Here is a 23665-nt window from a genome sequence, read left to right on the forward strand (position 1 = left end):
AGATTACTTAGAAGTGACTTTTGAACCGGGATCAATAACTCGGAATCTAAGCATTTTTATTTTTTTCCAATAATACATAAAGAAATATATTAATTTTTCTTACAGCCGCGAAAAATCTGATCTGAAAAATATTGATCCGGGTTATTTGTTGCAGTCTTTCTAATAAAACAAATTATATTGTATTTCATCTATTTTCAAAGAAATATATTCAACATTTCTAATATTTTAATACAAAAAATAAAAAATTATAAAAAATTTCTGTTAAAAAAAAAAAAAAAAAAAAAAAAAAAAAAAAAAAAAAAAACCACAAAACCGGTGCACCATTAACCGGACATATACATATCAAGCATTTCCCTCCTTTCCGGTTAACCAATAACCGGACCCATTTCACATTTCCGGTTAACCAATAACCGGACCCATTTCACTAATTCGGGAATTGGGTAACCGGAAAAAATTAAAATCCGGTTACTGGATAACCGGATTGGGTAATTTTCAAATTTCAACAATGCAGTGGTTATTTTTTGTAATTTAATTTATTTTTTGGATATAAATAAAAAAATCGGCATTGTATTAGCTAGCTAGCTAGGATTGATTGGGCTCTAGATCAGATCTGTTAAGTGATCGACAACTCATATATATATATATATATATATATAGTACGTCCATTTTCATTTCTTCGCAATCCTCAAATAATATAATTAAGCCCATCTCATTGAGCCCTCCCCTCCCTCCGTAACCGTAAGGTAAGGCCTCTTCAGTTAAAATTAATTAAAATTTAAAACTAAAAGGGTTGACAAGCTAGCGGCGCCTCTTACAAGTTAATTACAAGCTGGCCGGGTTCCACAATTAATTAAAGCCTTGTAAGATTAATTCGTCAAATTAATGTCGATCTCTCTTTGTTATTTATATATGTTCGATAACCGTTTCAAACTCCAAATTTAGGTATATACTTAATAATCATGATATATATGTGATACATACTAATTATAAGTTATTTATTTACGTACCAAATAGCTCGGAAAAGAAGAAGATCAGCATGCATATATATATATATGTACGTAAGAGATAACTAACACATAGCTAACATTTGTCACAGTACTGGAAGTAACCTATATATATATAGCAGGTGTCAAATATAATTAAGCCAAAAGCTAGGACAAAATCAACAAAATCACATCCAACCTTTGATCCAAGGAGAGAGGAAGTCCCCTCTCATTGTTAAAATTTCAGCTCTTATCTCCGAGATGCTTTAGAATTAGACAATATTCCTCTCTTCGATCCTTTCTTTTTTTTTATTTCATGTTAATTAAGCAAGCAAACAAATATTGAATATATATGGACTGAGATTAACTACCATTAAAATATGACTATATATATATGGAACCACATGCATCCATGGTTCCTGAAAAACATAGGTTTAAACAGCAGTATTACACTGAGATTATTAATACTATCAGGAAAGGTTTCTGATAAGCGCTATAGTTCTTGCACGAATCAATCAAATGCATTGATGCTCTAAATAATACTGTACAGCCTAGGGGTGAAAACTATATGGATAATATCGATCCGACCCATATTTGAAAAATGAGATGTGGATATCCGATATCCGAATATCCGTGTGGATATAGATACTAATATGGTTTTACATTTCAATTATCCATATCCGATAGTAGATATAACTTGTACCAATGAAATAAAAAAACTTGGAAGGAATGTAGAAATTAAGCAGAATGATTATTTGCTCTGTTAAGTGCAGAGATTAATACAGATAATTAATAATTGATCAACCAAATTAAGCAGAATGACCATGTAGTATGTGCCCTTTACCAATTCCCAATAATTAATTACTGTAATTACATGTCATTGATAACTTAAGCCAATCCATCCAATTAAAACTCTTTTATTAAAATGAATATATATGGATCTGATCTGATCTGATCTGATCATCTGAACAGAATGAATTTTTAAGAGCGTCCTCGTTTGACCCACTTTTATTAAAAATAAATATGAATCAGATCGATTGGGGATCATGTGACCTCCTCCTCCGCATTAAAAAGAGGAAATATATATATATATATATAGTAATTCTTTCTTCGGTCAAAATTAATTAATAATTAATTAAGCCTCTCGCCTCGAGCTGTGAATTAAGGTTATAAAAGGTCAACCATGACATAATTAATGCGAGCCTTGCGTTACTCTCACGTTACTTTTCAATTATCTATCCCTTTTCAACCATCGAAAACCTTAAAAAAAAAAAACAAATTTGTATGTGGGCCCTATAGAAATCTCTTGAACCCCCCAGTTCAGGAACCCACCACACGGGAATATACATATTCCATCCAAATAATTGGTTTTTTGTTCCCTAGCTACTGAGCCAGTGAGCTATCTCTGAAAGTCGTCCCTAATTAACTAAATCATAAGAGTGTAATTAATTAAGAGCTGAGCTTCTTGATTTCATACATAGAAGATAAGTCAGAGATAAGATTTGGCAAAGTGGATGCACAGAGATGAAGTTGTCCAAGGATTTGGGGAAAGAGAATTGCTTCTATCTGCTGCTTTTTGTTGGCAGCTTCTTGCTCTTTGCTATGTTTTATTCATCGCCTCAAGCTTCCTGGCTTCAAAACCTAAGATGTGAGTACGTTATTTGAAAAGAAACAACTCGATCTGTAATACACATTAATTTGTTTTCCTCTTTATCATGACATCACAGTGACATTGTCGATATGCTTTTGTTAGGGAATACGATCCAACAAGCAATCCCGCATGCAAACAATTTCATGGCTCCTACAAATGCTGATATTCATCCTGAGGAACGAAGTAACACGAATTCAACATTTGGTATTTTCTCTTTTCTTTCTTTTGCCATTTTCTCTACAAATGCTTATAGGATTTCCTTTTGTTTTACTTGTATTGTAATGGTGGTTCCATCCTGGCCCTCAATTTAAATGTAAGTAATCCTGTTCATTTAGCAGGGATGCTGCATATAAACACACTATTACTGATATTTCTGATTGTTTTCTCATTTCTGCCTGAACACATTGAATGCTGCTCAGATATTTAACTAATACAAATTGTAAAAATTTTATTGCCTTTATTTGTACCACAACAACCCAATTTGCTGATGTTGGTGTTGGAAAACAATATATTTAGTTTTTCTCCTCCATATACACTGAACTGAACTATTTCTGACCTTTAGGAGTCAGATATGCAACAGCTAAGTACAGACCAAATCAGTACTAATTATCTCTTCATAACCAATATGCTGAGGAGTGAGGAGGCTTCAACAAATGCTATACCCTCAGCATATTTGAAAGCTTCTCTTTATTTTGTATTCTTCTATATATTTTCCTTCTAATTCCCTCAAGTAGTCCATTGGCCAATTTCCATTTCTCAAATTGTTTGCTAAAATGCGATACATACAGATTTCTGATGAAGCAATGAATGACATCATGCAAATAACATTTTGTGTTATTAAATGGTTCATTACTTACCATCCAATTTCCATTGGGTGATCCTGCTTAAAAAACAGGGGAGCTGCATATACAAGGACTTATTACTCAGTAATCAGCAGTTCTATTTCTTTTTGTTATTTTTGTCTTTCTTCAAATATGATTGAAGGTGTTTATACAATCAAATCATAGTTATGTACATCAAAACTTTTAAACAAAATCTCTAAAAAATACGGTGTCGTTGATTGGAAATATATTTTTTATTTTTTTTATTTTGGTTTTAGTTTAGCAATTCAATTTGCAGAGTATATTCATATTGCAAATTTATCACATCCTAGTAATTAAGTTAAAATTGTGTTCCTCCACATATACTAGAACCGCAGTCCGTAGATCCAACAGACAAATACAGGCCCAAGTAGTTTAAATTCCACCCCGGCAAACGTAAAGGAAGAGAGCTCAAGAAATTTAAATGATCATAACCTCTCTTTATTTTACATTCTTTTCCCTTGCAGCCGAATAACATGCATGATCAACTGAAAAATACTATTTGCAATTTACCCATACATAAATACATTCTCCTACAACAACAACAAAATGCAAACAAAAATAGAACAATAGATGTATATCTACCATAGATAAAAATAACAGCACACATAATATTTTTTTTTTACCACGGTGTCCTTTTTTCTTGTTAGATAAAACAATAAGAGATGTCTTCTATCATAGCGACATTATTGACAGAAAAGCTATTTTATTTGCAGATGGTACTGGAGAAAAATTTGAAGAGGAAACCACAGCTAATAAGCCAATATGCGATTTCTCAGATCAGCGGAGCAACATTTGCAACATGACGGGTGATGTTAGAACCCAAGGATACAACAGTTCTACAGTCTTCTTTGTTCCTCCCGCAAACACATTTGTCCCAAAGGAGCAGCAATGGAGTGTGAATGCTTATTCTGCGAAAATGTTCAATTACTTCACTAAAAGTGTGACGGTAAAACAGTTGCGTGGCCCACAGAATGCACCTCTCTGCACAGTTGACCAAAGCAATACTCCAGCCATTTTGATTTCCTTTGGCGGTCCAACAGGAAACATATGGCATGACTTTACTGATGTGATTATCCCTCTTTTCCTCGCATCAAAACCACTTAATCGAGATGTACGGTTTCTTATAATAAATTACCAACAATATTTCTTGGACAAATTTAGTTTGATATTAAAGGATCTTTCTCGGTATGAGATTATAAATTTTGATGAAGATAAGGAAGTGCGATGCTACCAGCACTTGTCGGTTGGTCTTCTGAACCATAAGGATTTTGGCATTGATCCCAAAAGAGCTTTTGATGGGTTCAACATGTTTAAATTCAGAATGTACATCCGATCAATCTACTCTCTGCCAATGGATGCTGATATACCATATAAGATGGATCAGCATCCCGATAAGAAGCCTAGGCTTATGCTTGTGGCAAGATCTAAAAGTAGAAGGTTTCTCAATCAAGAGGAGATAGCTGAGGTTATCAAGAAGAATGGCTTTGAGGTATGCCTATCAAATAATAAATAGATAGAAACAGATAAACACCTTTCTGATAGTACTTACTTGTCCAGGAAAAACTTTCTGGTCCTTTGTTTACTCAGCTCAACATTTTGCATTTTCTGGTCATTGTGTGCCGTATTCCTAACAATTTATTGGTTTTTGTAAGTTGATCATCAATTCAGATAATTTCTTGAAAACAAAAAGAAAATGCCTCCCAAAATATAATCTGAAGTTCCGATAGAACCTGTTAACACAGCTTTCTTTCTGACAGCTTGTGCAGATGGAGCCCCAAAAAAACGACAATCTGACAGAGATGTCAAAGGTAGTCGACTCATGTGATGTGCTGATGGGTGTACACGGTGCTGCTCTGACAAACATCTTATTCCTTAGAACAAATGCATTGATGGTTCAGGTGATACCACTGGGTGGCAGTGGCATGAATTTCTCTGCAAATTTGTGTTATGGCGAACCTGCTGACGAAATGAGAGTAAGAAAAATGGACTACCATATAAGCCCAGGAGAGAGCTCATTGGTAGACAAGTATGGATGGGATGATCCTATTGTTAATGATCCAGAGGCAATAATTAGGAAAGGATGGACTTATAAGCAGAAATACTATTGGAATGAGCAAGATGTAAGGCTTAATGTCACTAGGTTTGAACCGGTGCTTGTAAAGGCTCTGGAGCTTCTCAAGGCATGATGAACCGGTGCTTTTTTTCTTGTTTTGAAAAAGAAGATAATTAAATAGATTATATGTAATTTTGTTTATGTAGTTTTTTTTATGTCCATGTTAATTAAGATAACTGGAGCAATACTGAATATGAGAAAAAACGCAAGTGTAGTGCAACAATATATTTGAACAGCCAATGCATGTTTGTTGATAGCCAAGAACAATTAATAGCCTTGGGAAGTTTTGCCAAGAATGGAGGTTAGATATATTGACCATGATTCCTTGTCTTCTCTTAATTGACATGTTTGTTGCTGCTAATTACATGAAATGAAATCTGGGCCGGAAAAAAGAAAAGAAAGAAGAATATATATAATGATTTTAGAGGGATATATTGTTTGAAAATAAGAAACACTATAGATCAAACTTTGAGATATCTGAGAGGATGCGAATTAATTCCATTACGGTACGGTGGTGTTAGGCGTGTGTTGACATGCGCATTCATATTGGTACTTTTAACTTTGCAGTTGAACAAATAATGGTATTTGGTACAGTAAGAACCTCTTCGGTTAGTAGGGAATTTAATAGGGATTAATTAAGAAGCCTCTTACAAGGATTGGATGAAATTTGTTTGCTTTTGAGATTTTTCCCCGGCCCTAGCTCGGGTATATATAGATTTGCTTGCTAAATTTGATTATTAATTAATTTGTTCCACACTTTCTTATATAGCTGTAATATTAATTAGTTAGTACGTACGTATGCAGTAATGCAGATGTATTCCAATTTGTGCACAAAAGGTGTTTGACAAAATGTGTGAGAGACAGTTTTGTCGGTGTTTGGGTTCATGGGCACCTGTTAGTACTTAATTACTAGTTCCACAATTAATTAATTAAGCCTTGTAAGATTCGTCAAATTGTATCTCTATCTCTTTATTATTTACGTTCCATAACCGTTTCGAACAACAATTTAGGTATATATATATATATAATTAATTAGAGGAGCTAGTGATACACAATTAATAATCATGATATATATATATATGTGATACTATTAATTTACAAGTTATTTATTTATTTATCTACGGAATAGCTCGGAAAAGATGAAGAGCACGTACGTATAGGAGAGAACTAACACATATATATATAGCTAACATTTGTCAACTGAAAGTAACCTATATATACCTTCTGTTACAAACCTTATATATATATATATATATATGTAACTAGGATTAAAACATAAAAGTATGGGTGGGTCCACCCTGTCAGGTACTATTGGTATAAAGAAGACGTACGTACGGATCGAATGATTAATTGTGACGAGCTTAATTTCAACCGGTGCTTGTCAAAGGCTCAATCAAAGCCCTTGAATAAGAATAGTTTTTTTTTCATTTTTCTTTGAAGAAGATATGAGGAAACATTTATTATCCAACTTACTCTGATCGATAATGAAAGAGGTACGGCTTAAGCCTTCAGGTAACCAAATTTGAACCGGTACAGCTTGTAAAAGCCCTAACAGAATTGAAGTATATATTTTGAAATTGAGATATTGTTGAAAATAAATAGAATAAGTGTTGAAAATAATAAATAGGATTAGATAGGATTAGGGACTCGATTAGCCTCAGCGGACTCTTTTTTAGGGTATAATCATCATAGGCTAAATTAAAGCAATAAAGGGAGCAACTAATTATAAAGTTACTCAACTTTTTTTCCTTTACAAAAAAGTTACCGTTACTTTTCTTTCCAACAGTCATTTTTTACTTTTGACCATATAAATACCCATTGTAACAACTCAGCCAAATAATAATACACATAATTTTTCTCTCAATTCTACTATCTCAGAATTCCTGAAAAACATCATGGTATCAGAGCAGGATTAAAATCCCGACTCAAGAATCAGCAACAGCACAAGCAGTTGTAAATCAAAATTTCCGAAATCAAAATTCTCGCAACAGCACAAGCAGCTGTAAAACAATACCAGTAACAGCACCAGTAGCTGTAAACCGAAAATCACAATGTCACAAAGTCACGAGAAACTCACAGGGGTAATGCTAGATGGCAGAAATTACCATGTGTGGGCAAGGCAAGTAATTTTCTCCTTAAGTGGCCGAGAAAAGAGTGAGCATATAGATCCTGAGAACAAGGCTCCTAAACAATCAAATCCCCCAACTGAACCCGAAAAGAGAGCACTAGCAAGATGGAAAGTGAGCGATCATACTGTCATCACTTGGTTACTGGCAACAATGGAACCGAAGGTATCTGAGTTGCTCTCGTTTAAAGATACGGCATTAGAGATATGGCAAAGAGCCGAACAATTGTATGGCCATAGGAAAAATTACTCACACATTTATCAAATCCAACGTGATTACCAACAAGCAAAACAGCAACAAGGACAACCAACAATGGAATTATACGGTTACCTTCAAAAGAAGAAAGATGAACTTAGGGTATATCAACCCCCCACAACTGATCTCGCTGAAATTCAAAAGCGAGAAGAGCAAGATGACATTTTTCAGTTTTTAGCAAGCCTCGATTCCACATATGAGGCCGTGAGATCTCAGATACTGTTACTAGCCGAGTTACCAACCCTAGATGAGGTGGCAGCCATGGTTGACAGGGAAGAAACGAGGAGGGCTGTCATGGTGGTACAATCTCCCGAAAAAACTGAAACCAAGGCATTCTCAGTAACGGCGAGGCCTAACCCTACCTACAGGCCGGAGGTGAGAGGAGACCAAGCTGGTGTAAAGTGCGATCACTGTAGGAGAGAGGGGCATCGCAAGGACCAGTGCTGGTTCCTCCATCCTCACCTCTGACCCAAATGGCACAAGAGAGGCGGAGCCGGTGATCGAAAGGGAGAGAAAGGCGGCTGGGAACGACCCAGAGGCGAAATTGAAAAGAGGGGTTTTTTTGCGGAAGGAGAAGGGGGCGCTAGATCTGAGCTGTCCGCTACTATAAACGCTGGGGCCTCCTCATCAACAATTTCGCTGGATCCCATGAGGCAGCTTCTCCAACAGCTTACCGTGTTGCTAGACCAAAAACAGGAAAATCAGAAGACATCTGGTATGATTTGTATTGCAAATTTATCTTGTTTTTTAAATAATTCTAGATGGATATTGGATTCGGGTGCCATTGATCATATGACTGGAAATAGAAATTTATTAACCTCTTTTAGGAAATACGAAACCAACAAATTTGTCACTGTGGCAAACGGTGATAAAATGGAAATTATTGGAGAAGGTTCAATAATTATTTTCTCAAAAATAATTCCAAATGTCTTGTATTTAAAAAATTGCTCATCCAATTTATTATCCATTAGTAAAATCACAAATGAGTTGAATTGTGAACTCATATTTTTGACAAAAAATGTGATTTTTCAGGATCGGATAACCAAGATTATGATTGGTGAAGGATTTCTAGAAAATGGGCTTTATTATTTGAATGAAGAAAAATTCAATCTCAATACTACCAAAAAGGAAGAATTAAGCGTACTTTGGCATAGAAGAATTGGGCATCCTTCCGACAAGATTTTAAAGAATATTTTTAATTTTTCAAAAATGGATAATAGCAATTGTGAAACTTGTAAGCTAGGAAAGCATACTAGATTGCCTTTTAAATTATCAAGTTGTAAAAGCGGGAAACCATTTGATTTAGTCCACTCGGATGTATGGGGACCCGCTCCGATTAACTCTTATAATGGATACAAATATTTTGTCATATTTATTGATGATTTCTCTAAAATAACTTGGTTATATTTATTAAAAGATAAAAGTGAAGTGTTCTCACAATTCTTAGATTTTTATAAATTCATAGAAAATCAATATGAAGCAAAACTTAAGATTTTTAGATCCGATAATGGAACGGAATTTGTAAATCAAAATTTTTCAAAATTCTTTAAAGAAAAAGGAATTTCACATCAAACAACATGCGTTTACACACCTCAACAAAATGGTGTTTCCGAGAGAAAAAATAGACATTTACTTGAAATGACTAGAGTACTCTTATTTCAAAATAATGTTCCAAAAACTTATTGGTCGGATGCCGTTCTTACCGCTACATATTTAATAAATAGATTGCCAAGTGTTAACTTAGAATACAAAAGCCCATTAGAAATTCTTTACCAAAGAAAACTTAATATTGAGCATTTAAAATTTTTTGGTTGTACATGCTATGTACATAAAAATAATAAACAAGACAAGTTGGATCACACTTCAATCAAGACTATTTTTTTGGGTTATTCATCACAAAAAAAAGGGATACAAATGCTATGACCCTAAGAACAAAAAATTATACATTTCAAGAGATGTAACTTTCATAGAAAATGAGTCATATTACAAAGAAAAAATACATGAGGAGCCTATTATAGAGTCTTTGGAAAAGAATATTTTACCCCAATCCAATCCATTGATAGAAGAGGTAAGACCAATTGAAATTGGAACCACAACCACAAATGAAAATGAAAATGAAAGTGAAAGTGAAAATGAGGAGGAATTAGAAGAAATTTCATCAAGTGAAGAAGGTCAAAATATAGAAGAAACACCTTTGAGAAGGTCCGTCCGAACAAAGAATCCTCCAACAAGGCTAAGAGATTTTGTAACATACAAGGTACAATACCCTATACAAAATTTTATTTCGTATGGTAATGTCTCCTCCAACCATAAAGCCTTCTTGACCTCAATTGAAAAAGAACAAGAACCAAATGATTATCTTGAAGCCATTAATAACCCGGTTTGGATCAAAGCTATGAAAGAAGAGCTAAAAGCTCTTGAAAAAAATGAAACATGGGTAATCATACAATTACCACAAAATAAAAAACCCGTAGGGTGTAAATGGGTATATAAAATTAAATATAATAGTAATGGTACCATAGAACGGTACAAGGCTCGCTTGGTGGCCAAAGGATACACACAAACGTACGGTATAGATTACTATGAGACGTTTGCACCCGTTGCCAAAATGAATACCGTACGAATTTTATTCTCAATTGCGGTAAATCAAAATTGGAAACTATACCAAATGGATGTCAAGAATGCCTTTCTTCAAGGAACTCTTGAAGAAGAGGTATACATGAATTTACCACCCGGCCATGGAAAAGGAGATGATAAGAGCTTGGTTTGCAAGTTAAACAAGTCAATTTATGGATTAAAACAATCTCCAAGGGCATGGTATGGAAAACTAAGCTCCTATTTAATTTCTTGTAATTTTAAGATGAGTAATGCCGATCATTCCTTATTTGTTAAAATTATAGGTACTAACACTACTATTGTACTAGTATATGTTGACGACCTTATAATCACCGGAAATAATCAAGAAGAAATTAAAAGAATAAAATTGCAATTAAAAGAAAAATTTGACATCAAAGATTTAGGTTATTTAAAATATTTTTTGGGAATAGAAATAACATATTCAATTCAAGGGCTATTTATCTCGCAAAGGAAATACACCTTAGATTTGTTAGAAGAAACCGATAAATTGGGTAGTAAACCGGCCTCCATACCAATAGATGGCAAATACAAACTAAATACCGAGGATGGTGAACCATTAGAAGACATAAACCAATTCCAACGACTTGTAGGAAAATTAATTTATCTTACGGTAACTCGTCCGGATATTTCATATTCCGTAAGTCAAATTAGCAAATTCATGCATAATCCAAGAACACCACACTTAGAGGCCATTGATAGAATATTAAAATATTTAAAAGGAACCCCCGGCAAGGGAATTTTTATGAAATGCAATAATTCTAATGAAGTGTGTGGCTATTCCGATGCAGATTGGGCCGGAAGCTTCGATAGAAAATCGACAACCGGTTTTTGCACCTTTGTATTCGGAAATTTAGTCACATGGAAAAGCAAGAAGCAAAATGTGGTGGCAAGATCAAGTGCCGAAGCGGAATATCGTGCCATGACATCTACCGCAAGTGAATTAACATGGATCAAACAATTACTTTCGGATATTGGGATTCAAGCTCAATTGCCAATGCAAATGTTTTGTGACAATCAATCGGCTCGGCATATTGCATCCAACCCGGTGTTTCATGAGAGAACTAAACACATTGAAGTTGATTGCCATTTTATTAGAGAGAAGATTCAATCAAAAGAAATTGAGACTCCATTTGTAAGAAGTGGAGACCAATTAGCGGATGTCTTTACAAAGGGTTTAGATCCTAAACCATTTCAACAAAATATAGACAAGTTAGGGTTAATTGATATTTATACGCCTAACTTGAGGGGGGGTGTTGAAAATAAATAGAATAAGTGTTGAAAATAATAAATAGGATTAGATAGGATTAGGGACTCGATTAGCCTCAACGGACCCTTTTTTAGGGTATAATCATCATAGGCTAAATTAAGGCAATAAAGGGAGCAACTAATTATAAAGTTACTCAACCTTTTTTCTTTTACAAAAAAGTTACCGTTACTTTTCTTTCCAACAGTCATTTTTTACTGTTGATCATATAAATACCCATTGTAACAACTCAGCCAAATAATAATACACATAATTTTTCTCTCAATTCTACTATCTCAGAATTCCTGAAAAACATCAGATATATAATTGAGGAAACATAAATTACCCAACCAATATATATATATTTTCTTCGGGATGCACATCCTATCCAATAATAATGAACTCATTAAATACTTTTCACAATATTTTTTAAATCAAATCACAAAAGTTTTAAAAGGAATAATAACATTTGTGAATACCTAGATATATAGACTATGTTATTTTCATTTGCGCAACAAATTAAATATGCTTTTCTTTTGTTACTTGAGTAAACCAATACATCGTTGAATTTCTGCATTCAGGGGCTACATATGAAATTTCGAGCATTAAATTTTTTAAGGTCATTTAATGCAATAAATATCAAAGTAAGGTTAAATTGTCTCATTAGTTTTGTGCCCAATCATGCTCCAACATTATTATCTCTATTTTCAAATTTTAAATAATCGGTCCGAACTGTTCAACATGATCATCATACTAAAATGTGCTTGGATAACAAATTTTATAGTATTTAAGAATTCTTTTACTAATTGTTTAGAGAGGTACAAAATTACTATTTTTGAATGGTTCATAACCTTCTAAAAACAATGATTTTGTATTTATCTTAAAAAATAGCAAAAAAGTTAAAAAAAATAATATAAAATTGTGTATCCAAGTATATTTTAATATGAAGATCATATTGAGCAATTCGAATTGACTGTTTAAATTTTGAAAATAGAAATAATAATATTGAGACATAATTAATGAAGTATTTTAACTCTACGTACTCTAAATCTCATTATATTCTATATATGTGCATCCTGTATCTGTATATGCTAATTGATTCGGATCACCCAGGTAGTACTGGGACTGTTTGAGTTAATCTGAGCTAATATGAGCTGAGAGGCAGAGAGGCACTGTTTGAGTTATTCTGAGCTGTCCGTTTCAATTTTGCTTGAGTCAGGTAGTACTGGCCTACTGGGACTGGGAGGATAAGGATTCAATAATTACTTAATTACTTACTTGTCAGTTGTCAATTGTCATTGATCGATAAACCAATTCAAAACTCGATCGATCTTTTAAAATGAATATGGATATGATTATATGAATCTGAAAAGTTGTGCCGCTAGCAGTCCCTACAAAATAAAATTTATAAGAGCGTCCTCGTTTGACCTACCCTTTAAAATTAAATTTATATTTATAATTAATTAAGAGCGTCCTCGTTTGACCGACCCTTTATAATTAAAATTAAATATATATGGATCAACCTGTGACCTGAGACCTGACCTCCTTCCTTGCATTGGAATTTGGAAAGAGGAACACATGCAGTAATTATTTCCTTGCATTGGAAATTGGAATGGTGTCCCTTACGTTTACTTTTCAATTGACTCTTTTTGTTTGACAAGTTTGGTTTAATTTATCCACAATAAATTAAATTACTATGATAACTTTAATAATTATTGAAAACATTTACAATTTCAAATCTTATTATTGAATTGTTATATTTATATCATGTACATAAAAATAGAGAATTAACGTACGTAATGCAAGTTTTATATATTGTTTAATTATTAAACTACTTGAAACTTAATTACAATGATCTATATATATTTAATTATTATTGATAAAATATGAAATAGTATGAAATTAATTATGTAAATAATTAATAAGGCTTAATTACCATATGTTATGTTTACAAATATTTTTTTATTCGTTAATTTTTTTATAGCTTAATTAAGTTGAAAATATATTACCAAGATCGATCTATATAATTATTTTTCAGAGATTCCAACCTCGATCTTACAAATTAATGTGTTCGAAAATATATACTAATAGAAAATCATTCCCAACAATTTATGACACAAGTATTAATTGTTTAGTATGTAATTAGACTAAGTGATTACATTGTCGGCATAATTTTGTAATATTTTTTTTAACTAGTTATATTTACAAATATCTTACAGTAAGTACGCATACAAGGGCAATAACTTTAATTGTATTGTTTTCCAAGTGATTGATATGGATGGGTTCCATTCCATATTTCCATGGGAATATATATATATATATATATATATATAGAGTCCGTCGAAATACAGTTGAGGAGCCAGTGAGCTGATCTGAAAGTTGTCATCCCTAATTAACTAAAACACAATATATATATATATATATATAGTGTTAAGAAGAGATATATAGCTAGTATATATATATAGGATTGGCAATTAAATTAAGTGGATGCACAGCACAGAGATGAAGTTATCCAGCAAGGATTTGGGGAAAGATAATTCCTTCTATCTGCTGCTTTTTGTTGGCAGCTCCTTGCTCTTGGTTATGTTTTATTTATCGCCTCAAGCTTCCTCGCTTCATAACCTAAGATGTGAGTGTTATTTGAAACGAAACAACTCTGTAATTAATTAATAGACATTTAATTTAATTTGTTTTCCTTAATTGGTCTTTTAATTTCCTCTTTATGAATTAATTATCATGTACGTCGACATGCTTTAATTTGTTAGGGAACAAGTTCCAACACGCAAACCCGCTTGCAAACAATAACAATTTCATGGATGCTCCTCCTACAAATGCTGATATTCATCCTGAGGAATGGAGTCAAAGTAAAATGAATTCAACATTTGGTATTTTCTCATTTCTTTAATTTCTTTAATTTCTTTCTTTTTTCCTTTTCCAACTTTTTCATTTTGTTTTATTTAATTGTTCATTTTTCTGCAAGTAGCTAGCTAGCTAGTTCGCTGGACATTTTTCATTTCTGAACACTTAATTCTCTGTTGGAATGAATATATGTGATATATATATATGTACAGAGTCTGGTACTGGTACACATGAAAAGCCAATGTCCTGCTGATAAAGCTTATAAAAAAGTACGAGTGAGGCTATGCTACTTCATAGTTCATATATTGTAAACTATTGTAAAAGAATTAACACAAGTCTCCCATGAAATCTCCCTCCCACCCAATTTTATTTAACTGGTAAAAACCCTTTGATTACAATCAATTATGCCTTTATTCTTAGGCGTTATACAAGTCAGAGGAGAAAGGGATTAATATAGCAGTAAGAAAGAAGAGCAATAATCTATCCTACTATATTTTACATATCTCATACTAAACATACAATATCAAATATAGAATAATCTTAATAGTGCAGCTGTAAGAGGTAGAGCTCCTGTCAGTCAGAATCTTCCCTGATATGAGTAAGATTTGATAAATCCAAGTGCCTACACTTGGTGTTGCATACGCCAATACTCCCCCTCAAGTTGGTATGTACAAGTTTGTCATGCCTAACTTGTCAAGTGCAGCTGTGAACTCTTTACTTCCAACAGCTTTAGTAAGAATGTCAGCCAATTGCTCTTCAGATCGGACATGTGGAATCTGAATCATGTTAGACTCAATCTTCTCCTTGATAAAATGTCTATCTACCTCCACATGTTTAGTTCGATCATGTTGAACAGGATTGTGAGAGATATCAATTGCCGCCTTGTTGTCACAAAAAAGCTTCATTGGTTCAGCCAGTCCAAACCCTAGCTCTACCATTAACTTCTTTAGCCATAATAACTCACACAACCCTTTGGTAATCCCTCTGAATTCTGCCTCTGCACTGGATAAAGCCACCACATTCTGCTTCTTGCTTCTCCATGTGACAAGATTTCCCCCGACAAAAGTAAAGTACCCAGAGGTGGATCTTCTGTCAGATATGCTACCTGCCCAATCTGCATCTGTAAAACCTGAAATACCCAGGTGCCCGTTTTTCTTGAAGCATAATCCTCTTCCTGGTGAACCTTTTAAATACTTCAAGATGCGAATTACAGCATCCATGTGATCTTCACTTGGATTATGCATGAATTGACTCACCAAACTTACAGAATATGCAATATCGGGCCTTGTATGTGACAAGTAGATTAGTTTTCCCACCAACCGTTGGTACCTATTTTTATTTGTAGGTATTTGATCAGGAAATTCTCCTAACTTTGTGTTCTGGGCTACTGGTGTGTCAACAGGTTTACAATCTAGCAATCCAACTTCAGCCAACAAGTCTAGGATATACTTTCTTTGTGATAAATTAATACCTTGCTTTGATCGGGTTACTTCAATTCCCAGAAAATATTTCAAGCCTCCTAGATTCTTCATCTCAAATTCCTGTGTCAAGTTCTCCTCAAGTTTCTTGATTTCAGCTAGGTCATCCCCTGTAATCACCATGTCATCTACATAAATTATTAGAATAGTTATTTTTCCATTTTTCCTCTTGTAAAAAAGTGTGTGATCAGAGTCACCCTGCTTAAATCCATACTTCTTCATAGCTTGGGAAAAACGACCAAACCATGCTCGAGGGGACTGTTTCAAACCGTAAAGAGCCTTTTTTAACTTGCACACTAAGGATCCCGATCCCATGCTTTCATATCCGGGTGGAATTTCCATGAAGATATCTTCCTCCAGATCTCCATGTAAAAAGGCATTTTTCACGTCAAATTGGTGCAATGGCCAATCTAGATTTGCTGCAAGAGATAATAACACTCTAATTGTGTTTAGTTTAGCTACAGGAGAAAAGGTTTCTTGGAAATCTATGCCATAAGTTTGTGTATATCCTTTAGCAACAAGTCTAGCCTTATACCTTTCAATCTTACCATTCGCATCAAATTTAATAGAGAAAATCCACCTACAGCCTACCGGTTTTTTATCTTTGGGCAATTCAGTTAATGTCCAAGTACCATTTTTGTTTAGTGCTTCCATTTCAACCTTCATGGCCTGAACCCATCTTGGGTCCCGTCTTGCTTCTTCAACATTGCTTGGTATCGATACCGAGTTTAGTTGGTCATTAAACATTCTTATAGGTTCTGGTAAATGTTTTGCAGACACATAATTAGCAATTTGGTACTCAGAACTTGTTCCATCTTCTGGAATATACCGTTTAGGTGGTTTTCCTCTATTGTTTCTTGGTGGTAATTGATATTGAGAGTCAAGTGAACTTACCATGGGACGTTCCTCAGGAGATCTCGGGCTTTGTGGTGCTCGGTCAGTTTGTATCATTTCGTCAGTATTTCCATTTATCTCAGTCCAGACAGATATGTCATTCTGTTGTTCTTCTCTATTTGTGGTGACTCCGAAAATGGACCTGGTTTTGTTTCTGGTGTACACCTGAAATTGTGTTGGACTGTCAGGTGGTGGGCTAAAGGGAACTCTTTCTAGATTGTTTATCTTTGGAGACCCATCTTCTTCTCTCTCTTCTAGTGTGTGTATCGGCCCAGATTCTTCAACTACTAATGGCTCGAACAGTGGTTCAGAGTCTATCCGATCCCCAACTTCTTTGTCTACCACCAGCGGGTCAGACCAGCATTCTGACTCACTTCTACTCTCCCCCTGAGGCGAATACTGGTTATTACGAAAGAACGGCTCATTTTCCACGAAGGTAACATCCATAGTTGTATACCATTTTCGTTCAGTTGGTTCATAACACTTATACCCTTTTTGATTCAGACCGATACCAAGGGATACACATCGAATTGCACAGGGATCAATTTTTGACCTTTGGGTTCTTTGAACATGGACATATGCTACACAACCAAAGGTTTTTGGAGGAAGGTTAAGAACTGATGGAATTGTCACAAAGGTAGAAAGAGTTTTTAGAGGAGTTTAAAAATTGTTGATTTTAGAGGGTAGTCTATTAATAACATACACAGCCATGATAACTGCACTATCCCAAAAATTTTGTGGTACAGAATGTTCAATTAGCAAGGCTCGAGTGGTTTCTAGGATATGTCTATTCTTTCTTTCAGCCACTCCGTTTTGTTGTGGCGTTCCAACACAAGAGGTTTCATGAATTATTCCTTTATGGATGAAAAAATCTTTTAATGCTTTATTAACAAACTCACCTCCATTGTCACTCCTAAAAACTTTAATGTTTTGCCCATACTGATTTTGAATAAGAGTGTGAAAAGTTTTAAAAACATCGACAACTTCATCCTTTTTCTTTAAAAGATAAACCCACGTCATCCGTGTACAATCATCAATAAAGAGAACAAACCATTTATAACCACCAATTGAACACACCGGGGAAGGACCCCATACATCCGAATGAATCAAATCAAAAGGAGATTGACATTTATTCAAACTAGGTTTATACGATACACGATGGCTTTTTGCCTTAATGCAAGTATCACAATTTAATCTAGATATATCAATAGTAGAAAATAACTTAGGCAAGAGTTTTTGTAAGTAACCAAAGGAGGGATGCCCTAATCGCCGATGCCACTCCCAAATTTTAGCCTCTGATCTAGAGCACCCTTTTGTCAAATTTGTCTCCCCACACTTCAAATCTTCTAAATGATACAAACGACCTTTCTTAATACCACGCCCAATGATCTCCTTCGTAGGAATGTCCTGAAAAACACAACAATTAGGATACATTAGCACCATGCAATTCAATTCTTCAGCGAGTTGTCCAACAGAGATCAATTTGGAGGATAAAGAAGGAACCACAAGCGTGTTAGATAATGTGAGAGAAGGTGACAAATGAACATCCCCTGCACCCGACACAGGATATGACACACCATTGGCATTAAGAATTTCTGTTTTTCTCGGTTCTGTTTTATTGGTCACATCATTTGGTGAAAAAGTCATGTGGTCAGTTGCACCTGAATCGATGATCCATGTATTATTTTTATCAGATGCACAGGAAGTATAAAAATTCATACCTTCGTCGGAATCATTTTCTGTCTTACCAGTCACTACCAGATTAGCCTTTGCCTTGCCAGTTGCTGTTTTTTTCTTCTTTTTTTGCAATTCGAACCACCAATCAGGATACCCAATTACTTCAAAGCATTGATCTACAGTGTGCCTTCTGTTACCACATTTAGTGCACTTGAGATTATTTTTATCTTGGTTTGAACTTCCTTGCTGTTTTGCTGCAAAATGAGCAACGCCACCTGGTTGTTCATTTCCTTCCTTCTGCATAGAGTTTGAACCCGATGCCAGGTTCATCCCTCCTGAGTATTGGCCGAATTTTGCTGCTGCCGGCATGTGTGGTATCATGTGTGCCGCTGGTCCCTGTGAGATACCCGGTCCAGAGTACCATGTTGAATGCATCTGGCCTGTTTTGTCTCCATAAAACTGCCCCTGGAACTGCTCATGTGCATCAGGTATATTTCTTACAAAGTTCAAGTTAGAGACTCCATTACCTTGAGCAATCATAGCCATTGGGTTCACACCTTCATCTCTTCCCGTCATAATGGATTGTCTCACATCTTCCCTTCGTACTTTTGCAAAAGCCTCCTCAACAGTGGGAAGTGGTTGATATCGCAAAATTTCAGCCCGTATGTTGTCTAGGTGTCGATCCAGACCACCCAGAAAGATATAGAGCCGCTCCTCCTGAACTTCCTGGTTTCGGTTTGCAATATCAGTAGCACACACGTTTTTGTTAGGTTTTCGAAGGTCAATCTCACGCCACAGTCTTTGAAGGGTATTAAAGTATTCTTCCAGACTCCCTCCTGACTGTGTACAGCCACGTACTCTCATTTGTAATTCATAAATTCGAGTACCATCGCTACCATCAAAGAAAGCAGTTTTGATCGCATCCCAAACCTCCTTTGCAGTAGGGAAAAATAGGAAATTACCTAGCAGACTCGGGTCCAGTGAATTTAGAAGCCATGCCTTTACTGTGTTGTCATCAATCTCCCACTGTTTATACTCAGGATCTTCTTGTCGAGGAGCAGTTCGGCTTCCCGACACATGACCGAGTTTGTTCTTCGATCTGAGATGTACCTCCACCATTTGAGACCACATCCCATAGTTTCTTCCATCAAATTTCACAGTAATTGGTGAATTTGACCCATCCGCCACAGCAGGAGCACTCGAATGTTGTTTATTCTGATTCTGTGCAAACACCTCAGCCATAGTAACCGCCAATTGTTTAATGAAATGTGGAGTGATATACTCATCTCCGCCACTTTTGTCTGATTTTTCAATTTCAGACATTTTTTTTTTTTTCAGCCAAGGACAAGAGATCTATGGGAAAAACAATACAAATAGAAATTGGGCTCAATTCGCCTTAGTCAGATAGTAAAGAGAACCATAGGGATTTTTTTTTTTTTAATGAGAAGAGTAGAAGAAATTAGGTTCCTCTCGACTATACAACAAGAATCGAACTTTGCTCTGATACCATGTAAACTATTGTAAAAGAATTAACACAAGTCTCCCATGAAATCTCCCTCCCACCCAATTTTATTTAACTGGTAAAAACCCTTTGATTACAATCAATTATGCCTTTATTCTTAGGCGTTATACAAGTCAGAGGAGAAAGGGATTAATATAGCAGTAAGAAAGAAGAGCAATAATCTATCCTACTATATTTTACATATCTCATACTAAACATACAATATCAAATATAGAATAATCTTAATAGTGCAGCTGTAAGAGGTAGAGCTCCTGTCAGTCAGAATCTTCCCTGATATGAGTAAGATTTGATAAATCCAAGTGCCTACACTTGGTGTTGCATACGCCAATATATATATATCCTCAAGTATTTCTGACCTTTAGAATCAGAGATGCAACAGCCAAACACAGACCAAATCAGTACTAATCTCATCATAACCAATAATTAAGTTGAGGAGGAGGCTTCAACAAATGCTACGCTCAGCATATTTCATAGCTTCTCTTTATTTTGTATTATTCTATTTTTCCTTGTAATTCCCTCAAGTAGTCCATTGGCCAATTTCCATTTATCAAAGTTTTTGCTAAAATGCAATGAATAACATCATGCAAATCACAATTTGTATTATTTAATGGTTCACTACTTACCATTCAATTTCTATGGGGTGACCCTGATTGAATAAGAGGGGAGCTGCATATACGTACACAGACTCAGTAATCAGTAGTTCTATTTGTCTTTGTTAGGTGATCTTTCTTCAAATGTGATTGAAGGTGTTTATGTATATAATCTAAAGATATTTAACTACATCAAAACTTGTAGACAAAATTTCGTTTGCTCTTTATGTTTATTCTAAATGGTTGATCTTTTGAAGATAGTCTGCACATGCAGTATAATTGTATCGTTTTAGTAACAAAATCTATTTTATTTGCAGATGGTACTGGAGAAAAGTTTGAAGAGAAAATGACAAGTAAACTAATATGCGATTTCTCAGATTGGCGGAGCAACATTTGCAACATGACAGGTGATGTTAGAACCCAAGGATACAACAGCTCTACAGTCTTCTTTGTTCCTCCCCAGAACACATTTCTTGCAAAGGAGCAGCAATGGAGTGTGAATGCCTATTCTCAGAAAATGTACAATTACAATTCCAAAAATGTGGCAGTGAAACAGTTGAGTGGCCCACAGAAAGCACCTCTCTGCACAGTTGACGAAAGCAACACTGCAGCCATTTTAATTTCCTTTGGCGGCCCAACAGGAAACATATGGCATGACTTCACTGATGTCATTATCCCTCTTTTCCTCGCATCAAAACCACTTAAACAAGATGTACAGTTTCTTATAATAAATTACCAACAATATTTCTTGGACAAATTTAGTTTGATATTAAAGGATCTTTCTCGGTATGAGATTATAAATTTTGATGAAGATAAGGAAGTGCGATGCTACCAGCACTTGTCGGTTGGTCTTCTGAACCATAAGGATTTTGGCATTGATCCCAAAAGAGCTTTTGATGGGTTCAACATGTTTAAATTCAGAACGTACATCCGATCAATCTACTCCCTGCCAATGGATGCTGATATACCATATAAGATGGATCGGCATCCTGATAAGAAGCCTAGGCTTATGCTTATGGTGAGATCTAAGACTAGAAGGTTTCTCAATCAAGAGGAGATAGCTGAGGTTATCAAGAAGAATGGCTTTGAGGTATGCCTAGCTATCAACAATCAATTTCTTAAAATATATATAATTAATCTGAAGTTCAGAGAGAACGCATATATGATATATGCATAAATTAACAAGTAGCTTTTAATTAATTCTTTCTGACATATATATATGCAGCTTGTTCAGATGGAGCCGAAAAAAAGGGACAATCTGACAGAGATGTCAAAGCTTGTTGATTCATGTGATGTGGTGATGGGCGTACATGGTGCTGCGCTGACAAACATCCTATTCCTTAGAACAAATGCATTGATGCTCCAGGTGTTACCACTGGGTGGCAGTGACATGGATCACTTTGCAAATTCGTGCTATGACGAACCAGCAGATGAGATGCGACTCAGAAGAATTGATTACCATATAACCCCAGAAGAGAGCTCATTGCTAGACAAGTATGGATGGGATGATCCTGTCATTAGCGATCCTGAGTCGATACTTAGGAAAGGCTGGAATTATAGGCAGAAATACTATTGGAATGAACAAGATGTAAGGCTTAATGTCACTAGGTTTCAACCGCTGCTTGCAAAGGCTCTGGACCTTCTTAAGGCGTGAGCATTAAATCATTCATGTTTATTGTTTATTGTTTCGATAATTAAATTCTGGAAATGTACCAAAAATATTTTGAACCGTTTATTTCTTCACGATCGTACGGTTCAGATAATTAATTTGCAAGGATCAATCGGTTCAACCCCTGATTTTTTAATTACTTATATATTTACAATATATATTGTACAAATAAATATGTTTTTATATAGTGAAGAAAAACATACATATTTAATAATAATTATAAATTTGTAGATTAATTAAAATTTTATCCCCAAAATATAATCAAATTACTTCTTTTATCAACAAATGACAGAGTATTATATTTTTTTTTTGGGAAAAATATAACGTCCCACTATTTTAAATTTGTGTATGATAAGTTTACTAAGTTATAAAGACATGAATGTATAATTTTCAGTACTAAATTTCATAAAAATGTAATTAATAAAATAATACTAATTATTGTTTTAAGATGTGTATATAAATAATTGTAGTGGAGTAGAACTAGGATGTTCTTAAGTTCACTAAGTTTTTTGGTGAACTAAAGTCTAAAACCTATCAAATCGTCTTCAAACGACGAATTCGAACCGTTGAAATCTGCCTACCTTATGAGTGATGTGTCTACATGTGAAAATTTTAAACTTTCGAATTAATTTAGTATAAAGTCAAGCGGTCAAAATTAGAAGATTCATAAATTAATTTTAATGCATTCATTTTTTTATGTTTTTTCAGCACTTGACTTTATGCTAAATTACTTTTAAAATTAAAAATTTTTGTAGATAGACGCATCACTCGTAAGATAGATGGGTTTCAACGATTTAGATTTGTCGTTTGAAGCCGATTCGATGAGTTTTAGACTTGAGTTCACAAAGATCTTGGTGAACTTAAGAACACCCTAGTTCTACTCAATTGTAGTGTATACTATGCTTGATTGACTTATTTATAATATCTAAAATATAAGGGTATTTTATAAAAACTATATGAGATAAAAAGTAGTACCAGTGACACATGATAAAAGGTCATACCCTATTAACCTAGGGGTCCGGATCCCCTAAAGTAATTCAATTTTTGGGTTTTGGATCAGGACCATCTAATTCGAATCTGTTGCTTGACATCAATTTGGGATTCA

The 23665-nt window shown here is 34.7% G+C and overlaps 3 protein-coding genes across 3 annotated transcripts; all 3 read left to right on the plus strand.

Annotated features, from left to right (window-relative positions):
* Window positions 1–2446: 2446 nt before the first annotated feature.
* LOC144571323 (alpha-1,3-arabinosyltransferase XAT2-like) lies at window positions 2447–5834 on the plus strand. The gene is made up of 4 exons (XM_078320575.1): window positions 2447–2631; window positions 2737–2838; window positions 4211–4986; window positions 5255–5834. The coding sequence occupies exons 1-4, from the start codon at window positions 2508–2510 to the stop codon at window positions 5681–5683; spliced, it is 1431 nt and encodes a 476-aa protein (XP_078176701.1). The 5' UTR covers window positions 2447–2507; the 3' UTR covers window positions 5684–5834.
* Window positions 5835–7661: 1827 nt separating this feature from the next.
* On the plus strand, window positions 7662–8459 carry LOC144571425 (uncharacterized). Its single transcript, XM_078320708.1, has one exon. The coding sequence runs from the start codon at window positions 7662–7664 to the stop codon at window positions 8457–8459; it is 798 nt and encodes a 265-aa protein (XP_078176834.1).
* Window positions 8460–21225: 12766 nt separating this feature from the next.
* On the plus strand, window positions 21226–22559 carry LOC144571325 (alpha-1,3-arabinosyltransferase XAT3-like). Its single transcript, XM_078320578.1, has 2 exons — window positions 21226–21981; window positions 22117–22559. The coding sequence occupies exons 1-2, from the start codon at window positions 21238–21240 to the stop codon at window positions 22543–22545; spliced, it is 1173 nt and encodes a 390-aa protein (XP_078176704.1). The 5' UTR covers window positions 21226–21237; the 3' UTR covers window positions 22546–22559.
* The last annotated feature ends 1106 nt before the right edge of the window (window positions 22560–23665 follow it).

Source organism: Carex rostrata, chromosome 19 (genome assembly GCF_964058835.1).
Source record: "Carex rostrata chromosome 19, lpCarRost1.2, whole genome shotgun sequence".
Classification (NCBI taxonomy): domain Eukaryota; kingdom Viridiplantae; phylum Streptophyta; class Magnoliopsida; order Poales; family Cyperaceae; genus Carex; species Carex rostrata.

Bases quoted from the DNA above. Each gene is read 5' to 3' on its own strand.
- LOC144571325 (XM_078320578.1), top strand. From the start codon at position 21,238: ATGACAAGTAAACTAATATGCGATTTCTCAGATTGGCGGAGCAACATT. The intron at 21,982-22,116 runs GTATGCCTAGCT...ATATATATGCAG, and splicing joins TCAAGAAGAATGGCTTTGAG to CTTGTTCAGATGGAGCCGAA.
- LOC144571425 (XM_078320708.1), top strand. From the start codon at position 7,662: ATGTCACAAAGTCACGAGAAACTCACAGGGGTAATGCTAGATGGCAGA.
- LOC144571323 (XM_078320575.1), top strand. From the start codon at position 2,508: ATGAAGTTGTCCAAGGATTTGGGGAAAGAGAATTGCTTCTATCTGCTG. The intron at 2,632-2,736 runs GTGAGTACGTTA...TGCTTTTGTTAG, and splicing joins CTGGCTTCAAAACCTAAGAT to GGAATACGATCCAACAAGCA. The intron at 2,839-4,210 runs GTATTTTCTCTT...TTTTATTTGCAG, and splicing joins TAACACGAATTCAACATTTG to ATGGTACTGGAGAAAAATTT.